At 34.2% G+C, this 20474-nt stretch overlaps 1 protein-coding gene and 1 pseudogene across 3 annotated transcripts; one reads left to right on the forward strand and one right to left on the reverse strand.

Moving 5' to 3' along the window:
• Window positions 1-286: 286 nt before the first annotated feature.
• On the reverse strand, window positions 287-8163 carry LOC145611757 (lysine--tRNA ligase-like). 3 transcript variants are annotated; one of them, XM_081667139.1, is made up of 14 exons: window positions 7633-8163; window positions 6728-6881; window positions 6550-6646; window positions 6046-6418; window positions 5774-5880; window positions 5399-5452; window positions 3822-3947; window positions 3419-3701; window positions 3231-3336; window positions 2976-3132; window positions 2584-2727; window positions 1564-1632; window positions 1276-1414; window positions 288-1182 (listed from the first exon to the last, which is right to left on the reverse strand). In XM_081667139.1, exons 5-13 carry the CDS (start codon window positions 5810-5812, stop codon window positions 1397-1399), a joined length of 996 nt encoding a protein of 331 aa, XP_081523265.1. In that variant the 5' UTR covers window positions 5813-5880; window positions 6046-6418; window positions 6550-6646; window positions 6728-6881; window positions 7633-8163; the 3' UTR covers window positions 288-1182; window positions 1276-1396. The 3 variants fall into 3 exon arrangements, with proteins under 3 accessions (XP_081523247.1, XP_081523265.1, XP_081523256.1); XM_081667130.1 differs by having other exon boundaries at window positions 6046-6646; XM_081667121.1 differs by lacking the exons at window positions 6046-6418; window positions 6550-6646 and having other exon boundaries at window positions 287-1182.
• Window positions 8000-9540, forward strand: LOC145624861 (endochitinase At2g43590 pseudogene; annotated as a pseudogene).
• The last annotated feature ends 10934 nt before the right edge of the window (window positions 9541-20474 follow it).

The following is a 20474-nucleotide window of genomic DNA, read 5'->3' on the forward strand; positions in this document are numbered from 1 at the left end:
ATAACAGTAGTGATCCTTTGATTAGAACTAGATTCTTTATTCCCAGGAGCAGGAGTACTAGGAATTTCAATCATGGTATTGGTTTGCTTAATGGGTTTTGGAGCATCCCTAAACAAGACATAATCAATCTCTACTTGTTCAAAAGCAATCAACATCCTTTGTGACCATCTCTTATAATTAATTCCATCAAGAGACTCAACCTTAAACAGATCTAGGTATAGACGAGTTTGAGAATTGCTAGTCATGATATCAACAGAATAAATCAAATTTTATTTCGCTTCTAAATTGTTGGAAAAATAACTGTTGAAATCAATAACAAACAATAAAAGATTAGAACTTTCCTGGATTGAAGATCTCAAACTCACAGTCGCGCCGTGGAACGAAATCCACTACCTTAGAAGCGAAATACGCCACCACCGGTACAAGTTTCCTAGTGACGCACGCCCCCCAAGTTTAACGCAACTCTCTCCGTAATCCGTGCACCCGAACTCAAAGAGTGGAATTGCTCAAGAACTGTTCAGATCTCAAAAGGTAGGTTTGTGTTTTCGGCTAGAAAGTGAATGAATGTCATGAAAAAGTAAGACTCGTATTTATATGAGTCCTGAAAAAGAGAAACACGTAAGCAAACCGACCTAGGAAAAAGGCGGGCCCGATCGGGCGAGCTGCCGCCCGATCGGGCGATCTGAAATCCCCATTCTGGGCGAGCCATCGGGCGAAGCCGCCCGATCGGGCTCGTCAAAAACTCGAGTCTGCAGCCCGGTCGGGCGAAGCCCGCCCGATCGGGCGCGAGAGATCTCGTAGAAAAACTCTTGTCCGTCGCCCGGTCGGGCGAAGCCGCCCGATCGGGCGCGAGAGTTCCCGATTTTTCCTTGACCACCTTTGCCCGATCGGGCGAGTTCCCGATTTCAAACATGTTCTTAAATTCGTATGTCTTAACCATCTAGACATTATAGCAGTTAGCAGCGTCAGAAGGCAATATTAACTCTAAACTTTTGGTGGCTGGTACTTTTACATACAATTTGGAGAATATATGTACTATTGATGCCTCGACTCTAAGTTTTATCTATACTCAATCTGTGCTGAAGAAATAATAGCAGATGGCATGCAAAGATTTGATTAGAATTAAACGTGCTGGCCATCGCTCCTCGGCTTTTTGATGGATTTTGGGAACAGCAAAACTTCCTGCAATAAGATTTGGATACACATACTCAGTTACATTACATACAACAACATCCTCAGTTACATTACATATAAACAACAAACATAATAGAATACCTTAATTGTCTGAGAATCGGTAACTAGCATGACCAACCGGTCAATCCCTATCCCCCAACCTGCTGTCGGAGGCAGTCCATAATCCAAAGAAACACAAAAAGGATCATCCTTCATATCTTCATTAATCATGCTGAAGATCCTGGAAATCAAAAGCACAAAAGGTCTCATAGGTACACATTGTACGTTTGGCAACATAGTTTTACTTACCGAAAAAAGAAGCAAAAAATTTAAACTTATGAAATTCAAGTCATTAGAAGGTTTACACAAACAGAAGCAGGACAATTATACCTTCAATAGCTCCTCAAATTGTTTTCGTTGTAGTAGAGGATCATTCATCTCCGTGTATGCATTTATGAGCTGTCATAAAAAATTATCCAGAATTGTTAGACTCGAAATAACAGCCTTTGCTGATGATATTTTGATTTTCTGGTAAAAGAGAATTTGACTCTGCTAGTATGCTACTCAGTGGGTTTAAAGTGTTCGCTGACACTACTGGCTTATGCATTAATGCTGGGAAATCTGAAGTTTACTATGTTGGTATGAAGCAGCAGGAGATTGATAGAATTCAGGCTTCTTCTCAGTTAAGAACAGGCCATCTGCCTTTTCAGTAGCTGGGAGTGCCTATGAGTCATCTTAAGCTTAAAGCACACGAGTATGATCTTCTAGTGAACAAAATGTAAGACTTGAAGCAGTGGCAGAATTTAGCTCATTTACTCTGTTTTAATATCTATTTGCTCATATTGGTGTCAAATCTTCATTTTGCCTTCTATCTTGCATAAGATCAATAACGTCTGCAGACAATTCCTCTGGCATGGGAACTATATGTCTAGCCAGCCTGGTTTAGTCAATTGGGATTCAGTTTGTTCCTAAAAAAGCATTGGTGGTCTGAGGATCAGAAACTTGATTGCTAGGAACAAAGCAGCTGTTGCAAAGCACATATGGGCTATTGAGCAAAAGGAAGGTAACTTGAGGGTTAAATGGGTCCACAGTGTCTGCATTAAGGATTGTTCTACGAGACATAATCAGCCTAAGACTACTGCAAGATGGCTTTGGAAGAGTCTGTGCAGAATTAAAGATGAGCTGTTTAGCTTAATTGATACACTAACTCAAGGCAAGTTCAGCATAGCTAAAATTTCTAAGGCTATGACTGTTATTGATCACCATGTGTACTGGGATAAGGTGATCCGGAATAGGTTCTTAGTGCCTAAACACAGAATCTTCTATTGGCTGCTTATGGGAAGCAGATCTTAAACCAGGCTAGCAAGTCAACAATAATAAAAACAAATAAATGAAATTATGAGTATATACCTCACGCTTGTTCACAAATAGCTCAAATCTCTCAGTCATTCCATCCATTGACTTGTCATGCTTAGCTAACGGACTCATTAATATGGGGTGGTTCATTATAAATGTTGGATTGACACAATTTTTAACAAGATAATGATCTGCAAGCTGCAAATACAAGGGCAAAATAAGTTTATGCGGATAAAAGGGGGGAAGGGAAAAAAAGGTGGTACATAACATCTAATGCTGCAGTATGCAACCAGCTTATTGAAAAGATGACTAGGGGGTCAGCTTGTGCTTAGCCACACCTCAAACGCGCTTTTTGAAACTGAGTTGCTAATTGAGTTACACATTAAGTGAAAGGTAGTGCACAAACACATAAAATACACATACGATCACCACACACATATACTTACTTTATCTAACAAGCGAGCTGTTCTCAGTGAAGGCTCACACGTCACACCTGCTTTTTGACATGCTTCAAGCAAACACTTGTGCGCTTCATCACTATACAAATCCTTTGGAATGATGATACCTGCCTGTTTCTCCAATTCTTTTATGAAGTCTATTCTCCTACAGTTTAGTATTTAGCAATTAAGGGATGAGTGTATGTACGCCGTAATTGTGATATGGAATGTATATAAGAAAGACATCCACCAGATATAAACTACCTGAAGGGTGGAGTGAAGTCTATCTCAATAGTTTCGTTCTCATTCTTTTTTTGTCCAGCACAATGACATTTTATTTTTGTACTTCCAGTCAATCTCTGCATCATTCCTGTTCAAAAACACCTTACTAAGTAAACTCCAGGTGATGTGTTAGGTCTATCATTTCCTAAATGTAGCCAATCAATCCTTACCACTTAGCAATGTTTCTGTTAGGACTATCAGATCATTGTAGTCTGCATAAGCCATATAGAATTCACAGCTAGTAAACTCCGGGTGATGTGTCAAATCAACATTCTCAGATCTGAACTGCTTTCCGATTTCATACACGCGTTCTAGACCTCCAACCACCAACTGCTTTAACATTAATTCAGGTGCAATGCGCATGAAAAACTTCACTTTTAATTCATCACTTGATGCAGTGAAGTGACGTGCAGCGCCAATGCTAGGACAAGCATTCATAATAGGTGTTTCAACCTAACATCAAACAAAAATAATCAGTATTGAATAAACCACGGTTTATTACATGAAACGTTGGACTATTAGATATAACAGTCTAGCAGGTTACTTTAATACAAATTATATATGAAGTTGTACCTCTATAAAGCCTTTTTCATCCAAGAATGATCTCATATAGGCAATCACTTTTGACCGGGTTTTGAAAACCTCTAAAACCTCATCATTTACAATGAGATCAAGATATCGTTTAGCATAACGAATTTCCTAAAACAAAAACCAAAAACAAAGAAAGAAAGTAAGATAAAGCTTCACATCAGTAAAATAATTAAAACATAAAAATCATTTGAATATTTCAGATACCTAAGTACCTAATCTGGGATCGCAATAAAGAATTGAATCATATTTAGATCACAAATAGTGGGAACTGAATAAGACCTTCGATGATGAGAGACAAATTGTAGCAGAAAATGATCATGTTAAAACAAAGAGGAAAATGCAGTGAGTCAAAAAGAAAGTACTCAGAATACTGCTGACCTACAGACTAGAATATGTCAAAAAGTAGGTAACCTGGTAAGCTTGAGAAACTGTATTGCTGGCTTGCAGATGGTAGGTAAAATCCAGTTTGGACACTTAGAAAAAGTAATATCCCCAAAAAGGGGAAAAGGAGTAGATACTAATGGATAAAATACTTTGCTAGACCATAATGGGGTTGGACCACCCTAATAAGCAAAAGGACCTTTAAAAAGTTATCTATGAGCAAAAAGCAAGTTTGTGTTGTCTCTTAGAAACAAAAGTTAAGGATGAGAAATTTGGAGATGTCTAAAGAAATATGTAAACAGATTGGTGGAGGGTCTCGATATATTCATATTCAGATCAAGAAAATAGCTATAAACTTTCAGTTTCAGTGTATTTTTGTATATGGTTTCATTGACCACCATGAAAGAGAGGGGTTATGGAAGGATATAAAGGGGATGAGTGAACAAATCCGAGACCCTCGGATAGTTATGGGTACTTTAACAGTCCTCTTCATTTCAAGAACAGAATAGGAAGACCTGTTTCCCACCATGAAGTAGAAGATTTTAGGGAGTATGAGTATAGTGCTTTATAGGACCTCAAAAACGAGGGATGCAAGTACACAAAGATGTTCTGTGTGGTTAAAAATACTCAAACTATTGACAAGAGAGCTCGGACATTTCATATTGAACTGAAATTTTACAAGTTGGAGCATGATTTACAAATTACAAGGTATTCAGGAGAGAATTCAGCAGGACCTAGATGATAAAGATCTGCAACATCAGGAATTTGAATTACTTCAAGAACTCAAACAACAGCGCAGGCTACTACTCCTTCCTCCAACAAAAAGCAAAAATTAAATGGCTCCAGGTGGAATGAAAACACAGCCTATTTCTACAAAAGTTTGAGATTCCAGAATCACAGAGAAAACATTATTAAGGTACAGGACATGGAGGGTACATGGTGTGAGGTTTCTGATGGGGTTTCCAAAGCTTTTATTCAGTTCTATCAGCTACTACTAGGTACAATTATAGGGGATAGAACAGTCAAGCAGGATATTACAAAACCTATAGCATGTTGCAATGTTATTTACAAAACCATTACAAAACTGATCTGCCAGAAACTAAAACAGATTCTGCCATACCTAATGTCCCAAAAACAGGCTAAGAGCAGACAAGTTATCCTAAATAAAATAAAAATACCTGATCCTTCAGCGAATATGATTCAGGTTGCCTTGAACATCCAGGTACCCATTTCTGCAACCGAAAAAAATAAATAATGAAGCTTGTAAATAGTGCAAAAATTTTATACATTAAAAAAAAATGAAAATGAAAATGAAAAATGAGGAGATCTTAATTTATATCAAATTGTGAATTTATCGGATAAGATCTTTATTACTAGGCAGATATCAACTTAGAAATACCTTGGCCTAGAAGCATTTAGTTGTTAATAGCTATAGCATATGCACGAACTAAACATAATTACCAAAATATTCGAATGAAGAGAACAAGCCTGAAATAACCCTAAAAACCTAGGGAAAAAAATTACCAACTAATGGAAGCAAAAAATTCAATTACCTCGACATTAGCATTAGCTTTACGAACATCAGGCAGCATGTGGAGACAAGGAGACAGTACCTTGAAAGTCTTGGGACAAAATAAAAGTTCTCCTTTCTTATTGAAACCTACAAAGACAGCAGATAGAATAACACATGTCATTTTCCATGATATTCAAACACCCTATCTACCCTCAAAATGCCTCCATCTAAATAAAGATCTAACGATTCTTGTCAACTGAACCTAACAAGAACAATTATACATTTATACATCACATACTACGATTCGCATACCTGGATATCCACTCACACCGACAATGTCCCCACGTTTCACAGAATCATGTAGGTATAAAGAATAGAGAAAAAGCTTACTTTGTATTATTAATTTACAGAGTATTTATATACAAGCCTTGAGTGACCACTATAGAAAATAAGTCAACATACTACCTTAAATAAAGAGATTACAAAGTTAAGACTATACTATACATGGCACTAAAATATATTAGAATAATATATATACTAAGATAGGAGATTGTGATTGATTGTAATCAATCATGCTCATTCATCAAGGCTGCAATTTAGGAGATGATTTCTCCTTAATTACTATCTATGATATCTTTTCTTCAATAGTAGGTTGGAGAATTCCGTTTCATCCAGCTCAAAATTACTGACAGAGTTGAAGGAAATTGAAATTAAAACGAAAGGTTTTAATGGCACATAGGTCAAAAGAGAATGGGAGGACAGCAAGAAACAGTGCTCAAATAGAATATAATGAACTTGGCAATGTTATATAATTACTCAGCAAAGACCATCAATTGGATTTTGTGACCATCACTACACAAATCGTAGAATATGAGCTTCGACTTCGATTTGCCTCGCTTGTTCATGATTCTCCCTAATACAACCAAATGCACAATGTATCAAAACTGAAACTGCTAGTCTTTAGACAAGAAAAAAAAAAAACTATCTATAATACCAGCTATAGCTTCAACCACATGTTTTAGGTCTTCCTTTGCCGACTTATAACTCTCTACAAACTCAGCAATATTCTTTGTGACAGAGAATTTAGGATAAGGATCAGTTCCGGAATCCTTCTGCTTAGCAACAAATTTGCACCTATTATCATAGTACTGTTACATCCACAACAGCAACGAGTTACATCGCTATGTGAAATGGCATATAAATTGTAAGAAATTCTAACTAGGTCACGATGAACAAACATTCGACAATATCGACTTAGTTTCTTCATCACAGTCAGTTCAAATGTAGATGCATTATTCATACTTAGATTATTATTTTATTTTGATGGGAAACTATTTTGTACAGTATATTCAAACTTCAGTAAATAGAAATTTTCTGACAACTTGAATTATCATAATAATTATTAACAAACAACAATTATAACTTAAATTAAATGCTCAGATGATTCACAAATATAACTTAATGCGACATTAATTAGTAGCGAAAACGCTTTTCATCGCAATGAAGATAATAGGCAGTAAAAAAACTAAAAAAAAAAATAAAATAAAACAAACGCATAATGCATTTAATACATGCGATCACTAGCAGAAAAAAAGAATTCAAAGCGAAAATTAGCTGAAATCAAGCATTTCATGCCATAGGTAGCAATAAACAAAGAATTCAATGCAATAAGTAGCAGTAACAAAGAATTTAATGCTGTAATTAGTAGATAACTAGCAATAAACAAGCAAATCAAGCGAAAAATTAATGAGCTCAAAAAGAAATTTCATGCATAGCAGAATCTAAGAATTTAACGAGTTCTAATAGAAAAATTAGCAGAATCTGAGAAATAGAAAAATTAGCAGAAACAGAAAAAAATCATGCGATAATTAGCTAGAATAAGATCATTTAGATTTATACCTGAATTGAAGACTCCATTGAACTGATTAAAAGAAGAAGAAAATCAAAGAGCAATTGACGAAAATAAGAAGAAGAAGAAGAAGAGGAAGCGTTTATGTGATCAAATTTGTGCGATTTGAAAAGAAAAATTGGAGAGAGAAAAAATGATTGAGTGGGTTTGTGTATATATATATTGAGAGTGTTGAAATTGAAGGGAAAAAATGGGTATAAAAAAGTTTCCCGCCACAGAATTTCTACATACCTTCTAGAAACTTGTTTAAGGCGGTGCAGTAGGAAGGAATGGCTCAATGGCTGAATGAAATTAGAAATAATGGGACCTCTAGCTTGGGGCATCCTCTAACAAGTTCCGCAAATAATCCCATTGACAATGGAAAAGCTGGGTATAGGACGAGGATGGATTTTCTTTTGTAAGAAATTTCTTGCAATTTGCAAATATGTAAGATTTTTGGCTTTTAGCATAAACCATAGTTGCGAGATGGAGTGAGTGAGGAAGATGGGGTGAGGACTGAGTAGATTTTTTTTTTTTTTTTTTTTTTTGAAGGCAGGAGTGAATAGATAAGAGTAAGACACTATACTTATTTACTCTCTTTTTTCTTACTCCCTATTTTTTTCTAAGCGCTTATAGAATAGATTATAAGATTTCATGAAATCGCGAGGGGAGCTTCTTTATTTTTTGTTCATTATGGAATAGATTATAAGACGCCGGGTGTTTTTCCCTCAAAAATTGTCCAAAAAGCGTGGATTATAGTATTCAGTTTTGGTTAAATTTATACTATTGCGGACCTAGAGAATAAATATGACGGGGTTGCTCCCATACAATCCACAACAACATAGGAGTTCATTTGAATGGTTAGAACTGCCTTATTTGTCTTTTTTTTTTATAGCTAATTTAGTCGTTTGCGGCATAGACCTCAGTATTCATCCCAATGCAAAAAAATGGATTTTAAGAGATATAATATTGATCAGATATGATTCCAAACAACATAATATGACCCTAGGATGCATCCTCAAAAATCTCGAGATTTTTCAAAACCGAGTCCCTCCGCTTCAAAAATTGGTCAAAAAGCGTGGATTATAGTCTTTATTTTTAGTCAAATTTAGACTATTACGGAACTGGAGAGAAAATATGTCGGGGTTGCTCTCATACACTCCATAACACCATAGGTGTTAATTTGAGTGGTTGGAACTGTCATATTTGTCTTTTTTTAGCTAATTTAGTCGTTTACGGCAAACACCTCACTATTCATCCCAATTCCAAAAAAGGGACTTCAAGTGATAGAATATTGATCAAATATTGTTCTAAAAAATATAATATGACCCTAGGATGCATCCTCATAAATCCAGTGATTTTCCGACACCGGGTCCCTTGGCCTCTACTCTCAAGTGTCTGACCCGTTAATACTAGACCAAACAAAACCATGAGGGTTAAACTCAGGTAAGGGTCCTCCTTACCATTTAAAATAAAAGTGTATAAGTTTACAAAAATGTTTTCTTCTTTGCATTGTAGATTTTTGCTACATAGATGAGATTGGTGCATCATCTAAACCATATTGTGACCACTCTTGTACAAAGTATCCTTGCAAAGCAAAAAGCTACCACGGAAGAGGGCCGATTCAATTGACATGGAACTGCAACTACGGAGCTGCTGGGAAATACCTTGGCCTTGACTTGTTGAAGCATCCCGAACTCGCATCGACAAGCCCTAGTGTGTCCTTCAAGACAGCACTTTGGTACTGGAACACTAGGGTTCATTCTAAAGTGAGCAAAGGATTTGGAGCTACTATCCGTGCTATAAACGGAGGCGAATGCAATGGTGGAAGCCCTGCCGCGGTCAAAAACCGTGTTAAGTACTATAAGAGCTATTGCAAGAAGTTCAAAATTACTCCTGGTCCTAACGTTTCTTGCTAAAAAATTTTATAAACCCTAATTGTATGCATGCATGGTTTCTACCCTATGATTGGGAGAGAAATGATATATACGTAGCACTCTCAATACTATTGTTTATGTATTAAGGTGTTGTAAACAATTACGTGTCGAACTTGAGAAATAAGTGATTTACACATGAAGAAAATAATGTAAACATGAAGATAATAATGTCACTTTAGTGTTTCAAGTAATATATGTGTGCTTCTAATTATTATATACGGGTATTATTTTGAAAAATGCTAGTATTTAATTGGACTTTTTTTGTGAAAAACTACCTTATATACATCAAATTTTGTGAAAAACTACCTTATAAAAAAATTGTTGTAAGAAACTACCTTACAAAATTAAATGTTGTTATTTGCTACTATGTATGTGCTTAATTTAACAATGAAAGAGAAGAGGTATTAGAGCATCTCCAATGGCAAGCTACAATGCTTTGTAGCTTGCTTTTCCACATCAATTTCAAAGCTACAACACTTTTAAGCAACAAACTATTCCAATGGTAAGCCACAACATATTATTGTTAGCAAAAAATAAAATTTTAAAAAATAAATAATTAATTATACACATGTTACAATATGAGTGGAGCTTATTAGTCTCTTTTTCAATCAAACATGTAGTTTGTTTGGTCTTCAGTTGCTTGCATGTTGCTCAATTTTTTGTTCTCTACTGCTAAGCACGTAGCTAGAAAGTTTATTTAAATTGCAAACAAGTCCTTATAATTGAACCATTGGAGATGCTCTTAGGGGTTATAAGGGGGGCTATGGGGAAATTGGGTGGAAAAAGGAGAAAAAAATGATTGACATGGGTCATTAAACATCTCTTATTCAATGCAGTAATTCGGCAAAAGGTAGTTTTTTACAACATTAATTATTTTATAAGGTAGTTTTCTACAACATTTATTGTTTAAAAGGCAGTTTCTTAAGAGCATCTCCAATGGTTTAATTGTAAGAACTTGCTTGCAATATAAATAAAGTTCTTAGGTACATGCTTACCATTGGAGAACAAACAAAAAATTGAGCAACATGTAAGTTATTGTAGCCCAAACAAGCTACATGCTTGATTGAAAAAGAGAAAAAAAAAAAAAAAAAAAAAAAAAAAAAAAAAAAAAAAAAAAAAAAACTCCACTCATATTGTAACATGTCTATAATTATTTTCTTTTTAATTTTATTTTTTGCAAACTAAAAGATGTTGTAGTTTACCACTAGAAAAATTTGTTGCTAAAAAGTTTTGTAGCTTTAAAATTGATGTAGAAAAGCGATCTACAAAGCATTGTAGCTTGCTATTGGAGATGCTATTATAATATATAAGGTAGTTTTTTCACAAAAATTGACTTGTATAAGGTAGCTCTTCATAAAAAGCCTTATTTAATTTTGTGATAATGTATTTGCTAATTAACATACGTATATTATTGGTATAAAAAAATATATTCATGCGTAAAATTCACTATAAGAAAAATCTCTTTTCGTAGCAATTATTTCGTAGCGATTGTACATTCGCTACAATATGCAAGTATGTTTGTGAACTAATTAAGGATGTCGTATCATTTTTACAATCGCCATGGTTTTCCCATATAAAATCGATACGGAAAAACATAATAATACATATCCACACTATTTTTACACATTTATATAATTTTGAGAAATTGTATCATTTACAATGGCCACTAAATCCTAAAAATCGATACGAAAAACCTTTTCAATACTAGATATATAAATATTGTTTGACAAAGAATACATAAAATATGTCATAGCTTATTGGTGAAACATTTAATATAAGAGTTTGAGGTTGCATGATCGAATCTTGTAAAGATCATACGCATGTTTTTTTTTTTTTTTTTGAAGAAAATAAGTTAAACATTTATAGCGATTGTAATCGCTACAATAATCACCACGATTGGAGGTAGTTTTTCGTATCGATTATTGAGGTCAACCCCAGCGATATTGAAAACTACTACTAAAGGCTAAGGCAACGGGGATATTGTATATCGAATGACCATTCGTTGGGAAAGCTTTTTGTTGCAATTACAATCGATACTAAAAGTTAAAATAATCGCTACGAAAAGGTTATTTTCTTGTAGTGATTTAACAATAGGAGCTTATTTGATGGCAGTGTTGTTTTGTGAAGTTCATGAAAACAAGAGTATCAGTTAAGATTGATTAATAATTTAAGCAATATATATAGTTATTTACCAATGTGAAAAAAATAACTTACACTATTTTGTTTTGGATGGAGTGAAATGGAGGAAAAGGAAGGGAAGAAAAATGGAGAGATGAATTACTTTTATTTGCAAAACAAATGAGGAGGGAAGAGAAATAGAGAATTTATCATTAATTCCTTCCCCTTCCTCTTCCCCTCCCTACCTCACCTTCTTTTCTTTCATTCCCATTCCTCTATCCAAACACACAGTTCATTTAGAACATTGTTAATTCACTGCGCTATTGAAGACTTGAAGGGTAATGTTTCTGTGTTTTTTGAATTATATATTTAGCTTTGGTCCTTGCACAGTTGCACTTACTAAAATTATAACTAGTTATTACGAATCATTTATTTATTTAACAATTATTTAAGCAAAAATGTATTATAAATGAAATAAAATAAATCGAATTATTGATCTTGATTATTTAATGTTAGATGTGTTATATGATGTTGTATAACACTCATTTCTAAGTGACAACTTTGTGATCAACCAACGCGTGGTGATGCATGATCCTCATGGTGCATCCCTTCCAAAAAAAAAAAAAAAAATGGAAAGAACATTGTATAGAAATGTAAAGAACATTTAATTAAAGTAAAAAGAACATGCTATAGAATTGTGAATAATTTAACATAACATGATGTTAAATAATATTTTTTATATCCATGTGCTTTGATTATCAGTATAATGTACTTTTGTTTGTGACATAATGTTAATTGTTTATTTTGAAATGTTATTTGAATTTTGTCTTTAGATTATGGTGGTTGAATAAAAATAATGTTTATTACATTATATTATCATGTTTTTTATTAATATTACGGATGCTCATTAGATATATATAAAGAACATAAAGCTAGATTTTTTTTACAAAATAGCTATACGTTCTTTATAAAACAACTATATGTGATGTTCTTTATAAAATATCTATATGTTCTTTACAAAACAACTATATGTTCTTTATTGAACAACTATATGTTCTTTATTGAACAACTATATGTTCATTCTGCCTTATTTAAAAAAAGAAAAAACGGGATGCACGAAACATCGTGCATCCGCCTCCATGGAAAAAAATTTCAGTGATCAACTAGAGTTGTAATTTGTAACCCGACCTATGAACATTTCCGTTCCAAAAAATGAACTAATAGAAAGGAACCAAACCATTAAGAACTTGCTTTTTGAAAACTGAAAAATTGACGCAAATCGATTTATTTCACAATTAATAGATACTTTAATTTCTAAAGTCATAGGTCAAAATCACATGAATATTTATAATCTTTCACACACTAACCCCACACACATCGATCGATTGCTAATGAGCCTTTCCTTATTTACATTGTTTGGTTTGGGCCGGATACGAGAAAGAAAATTTGGGTTGAAATGCTATTGTTCTTTATACAAGAAAACGTTTTTCCCCAAATTAGAAGGGAAGCTGTGTTTCCACTCCCTTCCATCCTTCCCCTCCAAAGCTGCAAACTCCGGAATCTTCCTCACTCAATCTCTTGCTGCAAATTGAGAATGACTTTTTCTCTTCTTGACTTGATTTTTAATCTAGGGTTTAATTTGATTTAAAATTATATTATTTTAGGGTATTTTTTGTACATATTTTAAATTATTTTAGGGTTTTTTTTGAGTAAATTTTGTTAATTCAATTCGAAATTACTTTTTCGATGTGATTAAATTTTCTAAAGATGCTTATAATTTGGGAATCTGTTATTTGATGCATTCTACTTGCTGCAAGTTTTATTTTCATTCCTATATTTTACATGTTTTTATCATGCCCACAAAGTGTTTGATAAGTTGCCTCACCTAAAATTTGCTTTATTTTATTGATTTTAATTTATTATTATTATTATTTTTTAAAATAAAGATTATAAGCTAGTATAATGTCAGATCAAAGAGTATATCTCAAAAATCACTTCAGGTATAAATGTATAATACACCTCTAATGGTCTAATTTTACTTACTTCATTATACTGATAATTTCTGAACTTGAAAGTTTTGTAGTGGTTTTATTAAGCTTAATCTGAGTATCATTTTCATGAATAAATATAGAAGTTTGTATACTAGTAGTCTAATATATTCTTTTTGTAATATTTCCTTGATAAACCAATTTAATTGGTGATAGTATCTATTTTACAGTAGGAATAGGGAAATTAATTAAATTTTTAATCATAGTTTGTTAAAGGAAAATTTGTTAGAAATGTACTTATATGCTCACTTTTTTACGAAGAAATACCTTATATGTTCAAATTGGTGAAAAAGATCCCTATAAATCATATTTGTTATGAGGAGGGACCTTGACGTCGGAATATGGTCAATGACTTTACTTTTCCGGTGCTGACCATCACGCACGTGGCATGTGATGTTTTTAATAGTAGGGCCTTTCGTTCATTTTTTTCCCCCACGTTTTCACATTCTCCCTCTTACTATTCCCAAATTTTCTCTCAAAATTCTTCCTCTTTCCTCAAAATCACGAGGAAAAAAGAAGGAAAAAACATTTTTTAAAGGAAAAATTAACAAAAATAATCCAAACTATTAACTCCCTTCTCATTTTAATCCCAATCACTATTTAAATTAGAATAATCCCAACTATAAGAGTCCCTTCTCAAATTAGTTTCAAACTTTTGTTAACCAGGTAATCTGGTAAATTGAGCCATTTTTCAACATATTATTTGTTTTATTATCTTCACATTATTATAATTTATTTATTTATTTTAAAAACCCACATGCTCTTAAATCTAAATTCATACCACCACCTTTTGAATGTTCTGATCTCACCACCTACCTGTAGACACCCATTTGTGTCTCCCCAAAACCAAACCCAGTGATGAATACCTTTCACGTCGAACCATAATCGAATGAGGTGAAAGTGTGAAAAGTCTAGTGTTGCGGTTAGTTTTTGTTAAAATTCTTTCTTTCTGTTTTCGAAAACCCACTCTATTTTATGAAAACGTCCATTCCAGTTTAGTTTGGTCCATGATAAGGGTCCAATAATGGTGTATTTGGATGGGTCTTGAAAAGACCTTTCCAACGATATATTATAAGCCCAATTCCGATGGATAATGAGGAAGTTATGGCCAAAATACTAAACTGGGCCCAAACCGGATTTTGCCTAGCTACGACCCAATGATCATGAGGAGGGTCCAAAGGTTTAATCCTATTCCTAAACTAATTAGGATTGATTAGAATCTTCTATAAGTTTCTAAAATATCTTAATTATCCTTTTTTGAAAAGATAAGATTAAGGAATTTGATTTAAATATAAACTTTCCTTTTTTTTATAAAACTTTCCTTTTTTAAAGTCCTGATTCTATTCGGATTTAAACATGTTCAAAGACAGTCAGATATTATTTTCGTGCCTCATATTTTTTTATCCAAATTTTATATGGTTGGATAGATCTTGAAATTATCTTTCCAATGATATATTATAATAATAATTCCGAGCTATAACGGAAAAGATATGAATAAGATATCAAACTCTATCCAAAACTGACACCGTCTCACTATTTCGTTCATATATTTTATTCTACAACATATTTTAATCTGATTCTAATTGGGTTAAAAATTAAACTTCAAGATCTTTCCAACGACATCTTATTCATCTTATTCCAATTCCTGGATCAAAAGATATGATAAAAATAAAATCCGCAAAAACTACTGTCTACGAGTTTTATTTCGATTCGAATTTGGATTCTTTTCTTAATTCTTCGACCCTCTTTTTTCCTATAAATAGAGGTCATATCTCCCATTTTTCAATGACCAACTCTCATCAAGATTTTCTTGATTATTCTCTCTCTCTTTTTCTAAACTAGCCTTTTCTCAAATACATAATTCCGCATTCATTAGATCTAGAAACACCTAGCCATATTCGAAGTTGCCTTCGCCCTAGACGTGAAAGGTTTTAATTTCTGAGGGTTTGGTCCCAAATCTCTCTTTCAATTATTTAATTTAATTGCTTTGATTATTATTTTTCCTTGAAGTTACTAACGTGTGTATTTTGTTATTAGAAAGAGGTACGAAGCATCAAAGTAAGTACTTTAATTGATTTTTAGATATTATGATGTAGAAATCATGTTTACATTGTTATTATGATATTCCTAGTATCATGTCTAGGGTATTTTTAATATTAAATGTGATTCCTGCGATGCTTCCTATTCTCTTCCTAATATTTATTCATGTTAGTATCATGTTAGGGTTAAAGATTTGATTTTTATTGTTTAGTGACATGCTAGGGTTTGTTATTAATCTTGTTAGTATCATGCCTAGGATCTTGCTATTTTTATTATGCTTTAATATTAACATGAACATGATAATGATTATAATTGTTATAATTTATGATGATTATGAATATTATTATTATTATTATTATTATTATTATTATTATTATTATTATTATTATTATTATTATTATTATTATTATTATTATTATTATTATTATTATTATTATTATTATTATTATTATTTTGATAATGATTATTTTATTTATGATTATTATTGTTTTGATTATGATATTCGTTATTGTTCATGATTATTTTAATTATAATTATTATTGATTATTATTATGTTGCTTGATACATATTATATTTATTCTTTATTGCTTGATCACACCTTTTTATGCATGTTAAAGGGAATTTGTACTTGTAATCACGCTTAATAAGATAATTAATAATCTTGTTTAGGGTTAATTGTGATTATAATTCAAGTGATCGCCAATAATAGTTTGTTTGTGCATTAAATTCAACCAACATAGATAAACAGGTTTAGGGTTAACCTATTGATTGCATGTTAATTAAAAAGCGCACATGAATACGAGCAGAATAAAGTAGAGGCCTATTATTAGGGCAGGTTCAATCTCTTTTAGGTTGGATTTGTACCATCATCCCCGAACCCTTATTTGGTTCATGACCTTATGGAGTTGACGATCTCTTGGATCGTTAAGGGGTGTAACCTTCACCTCGTGAACGGTTTACAAGTTCCTTAAAAACTTGTTGGCGACTCTTTTGCTCTATCTTCTTCCCTTTTGGACGCCACCGTACTTTAGTGTATGATCACAGTGGGGTTCGAGCTAGTGGGATTAATACTTGAAATTATTCCATACACTGCCCAACGTAGTCCTTCCACTAAAACCACCTCAACATCCTCCCCCAGCAACTTAAAGAATCTTTCCAGCCAAGCCCATCCATCGAAACCATCATTTCTACCACCCCAGTCATGAATCACCATCAAGCAATACTAACCACCGATATCAATCACACCAATGACTGCTGAACAGGAAGAGGAGATTAGAGAGAGAATGGAGGCGATTAGAGAGAGGGAAGAGGAACAGAGCGGTTGAACAAGGAAGAGATGAAATGGGATGTGCAGAAGGGGGAGGAGATGCGGTTGATGGTGGATTGGCGAGGTAGAAAATGGGATATAGGTGGGGTTAGGTGGTTGAGGTGGGGACGCCACTGGTTGAGGGAGGGAAGAAGTGGGTAATACGGAGGTGGTAGATGGGGTTATTGTTGTGGTATACGGTGGTGCCGTGGTGGTGGTCTGGCATTGTGGCAATGAGGAGGTGGTGGGTCCCTGGTGGTTGCAAGATTTGGGGTTGGTGAATGCTGATTGTGGCTATAGTTGGGTTGAGGGTTTTAGGTGAATGCTGGTGGGTGACAGTAATAAATCTTATATATAATTGTAGAGTCAATTCACCACAACCCTCAAAATTACCAATACTCAAATCTCATGCATTAGAGTTTTTTTTTCTTTCTTTTTTTTTAATTAAACTTTTTTACAAACCAATAACTACCCAAGTACCCATCCCACTATATTATTTATTTATTTTTTAACTTAAAAAAAATCAATAAGGATAATAACTACCCTTCCCACTGCACCTTTTTTTTTTCAAGGAATTGCAATAATTAATAAAAAATTACCTTTTTTTTAAACGGTACTAACATTTCACTTTGTTTTATTTTCTTTCGTGTATAATACATGTCGTGCATTAGCACGGGATATACAATTCCTTTATCAACAATTCATCATAGCACTCTGAATCCCTAACCCTTCAATTATATGCATATTTTTTGGAGACTATCCTACAAACAATTTCCGCTCCCCTAATCATCAAAAAAAAAAAAAAAAAAATGTACAGCACGCTATTTGCGCGACTGGCCTCACCGAATAGCTACTTGCAAAAGATCAAAAACAAACCTATGACACTAACTACGTAACCCCTATAACACAGAACATGTAACCTCTATAGATTTAACACACCCATACTTCCCTAATCATCAAAACAAAAAATAAATGTACATCACGCTATTTGCGCAACTGGCCTCACCGAATAGCTACTTGCAAAAGATAAAAAATAGTGGTTACAAAAGAACAGTCACTCCTATAACCCTCACGGTGTAACCCTTATAACACTAACATGGTTACCTCTATAACATTGAATGGATAACCCTTATAGGACTGATAAAATAACTCTCATAATAGCTGCACACATGTTATAACAGTTAGTTATCATATCAAAATCAACTTTCCGTATTTTTTGAAATAAAAATTTTGTTATTAGATTTATTTTTAATTTCATTCTGTAAAATAAATAACCCATGCATTGCACGGGTACACTCTAGTAAATAAATAATTAAAAAGTTAATTATTCTCTAATAAAAGATATTAAAAAAAAAAAAATTACCGATATTACAGGTTGTAGGTAAGAGGGACTAGTTTGAGAAGGGACCCCTATAGTTGGGATTATTCTGATTTAAACATTAGTTGAGATTAAAATGAAAAGGGGGCTAATAGTTTGGATTATTTATGTTAATTTTTCCTTTTTTAAAACATCACGTGCATGTAACATGATGGTCAATGTGGGAAAAGTGAAGTCAGCGATCATATTCCGATGCCAATATCCTTCCGCACAACAAAACTAACTTTTAAGGAGCTTTTTCACTACTTTGAATATATTAGGTCCTTTTTCACAAAAAATTGACTTATAAGTAACTTTTGGACAAATTTTCCTTTGTTAAATCAAGTTGAAAAATACATCTTATAACGGAGTGGAATACTTGCATTTTGGTATTCCAAATTTGTGTCACTATTTGTCTGCACGAGCTATTTTAGTTGGACCCTTTGGTAATTGATTTCCATATAAGAACGACTTGTACATGTTGTATGCAAATGGTATATAATTTGTTGTACTCGTATATGTTACTGTAGATGATAAATTATGATAATAATGAATATTCCTACCTTTAATCTATGTATGTATCAACATAATGATAAGAATGAATAGTGATAGGCAATTAATGGGTTAAATCAATATATGTAATACTGAAATAAATGAAGATATTCATACCTAGATTAGATAGGCAAATAGTTAAAGATGGAGCATATGGTGTCAAGGTGTCACGGTCCAGGAGTTTGGACCTCGAAACGTATGGCGCGCTCTAGCCTTTTGGCGGCAAGAACGCTAGCCTTGAGCGGAAGAGGGGCTTGTGAGCACAAAGCAACACAAGCGGGCAATTAAATCAAAGGAGCACTCACGTCTATTTGGGAGACGGAGTGCGGGTGGTCGAGGCTTGTGACGACCGATACTTCAAGGCGGGCACAAGCAGGTCCGAACCACGAGTTCTTAGTGCATCAAGTTGGTTTGGAGGGGAGCTATTATGTAAGTAAGACACAATATCTATAAAGGTCTAACAACAAACAAGCATAAAATCAAGGCAACACTTGGTAGAAGGCTTAAAATTTCATCAATCATTTACCCTCTAAAGAACTTTAATTTGATTTCAAGGAGAATCCCTAGTGAACACTGAACTGACAGTAACACAATAATGGGACCTCGAGCTAAGAAAACATAAACTAAACTCTAAGAAAGCATCTAAAGGGAAACTAATGCATACAAAGGAGTTGGATTCTAACATCCTCTCCCACTTAAGCTGTCGACGACCTCGTCGACTTACAAGAGTTACAAACAAAATTAGAGAATCCTAAACTATCTAAAGTCTCTGACGCGCTGTTGATGCGGCTGACTACTGGAATCTTGGTTGACTCTGGTGCTTGTCTCTGGGGTGTCTATGGGCTCGTTGCTCTTTGCTTCGAACCGGGTGTCTGATTTTGAGTTTGGCAGGTGTGCATCTGGGATGTTGCCGGCTCTCTAGGCTTCATCTCCCGCCTCTGGGTGTCTCTAGTGCAAGCTTTGTTTCTTTGATGTCGCCTCCTTCTCTGGCTCTATCACTCGCATTGCTAATAGATATCGGAATTGAGGTTCTAGGGCAGTCATTCTCATGGAGTACATCTCGTAGTATGGGCTGTTGTCTTTACTGGCCTCTTTCTTCTCTGGGATCTCCTGCACGGACATGGATGACAATCTCTTTTGGATCTTGTCAAGATCTTCTTTATGCTCGCACTCCCACCATTTGTGTAGGGCTCGACAAAGAATGTAGTTCGGCGGCTTGGTATTTGCCGAGGACGTGCTGGCCTTAGAGTTTCCGGAATTTTGGGAGGCGTTCGATGTAGATCTCTGCGCATCACCTCCTCCACTTCTTCTCTAATAAGTATTAATGGTGTTGGACGATACTCGAGAGTCGTGCTCCGCCCTTTGGAGAGCTAGGAGTCGGGCTATTGGAGCGTTTTGACGTCCCACTTGAATCATTCTCAGATAACCGACCCTTCTCGACTGACCAACTGTCACGATCTGGGAGTTTGGACCCCAAAACGTGCGGCGCGCTCTA

The sequence above is a fragment of the Chenopodium album genome, chromosome 3 (genome assembly GCF_948465745.1).
Source record: "Chenopodium album chromosome 3, dcCheAlbu1.1, whole genome shotgun sequence".
Taxonomy (NCBI): domain Eukaryota; kingdom Viridiplantae; phylum Streptophyta; class Magnoliopsida; order Caryophyllales; family Amaranthaceae; genus Chenopodium; species Chenopodium album.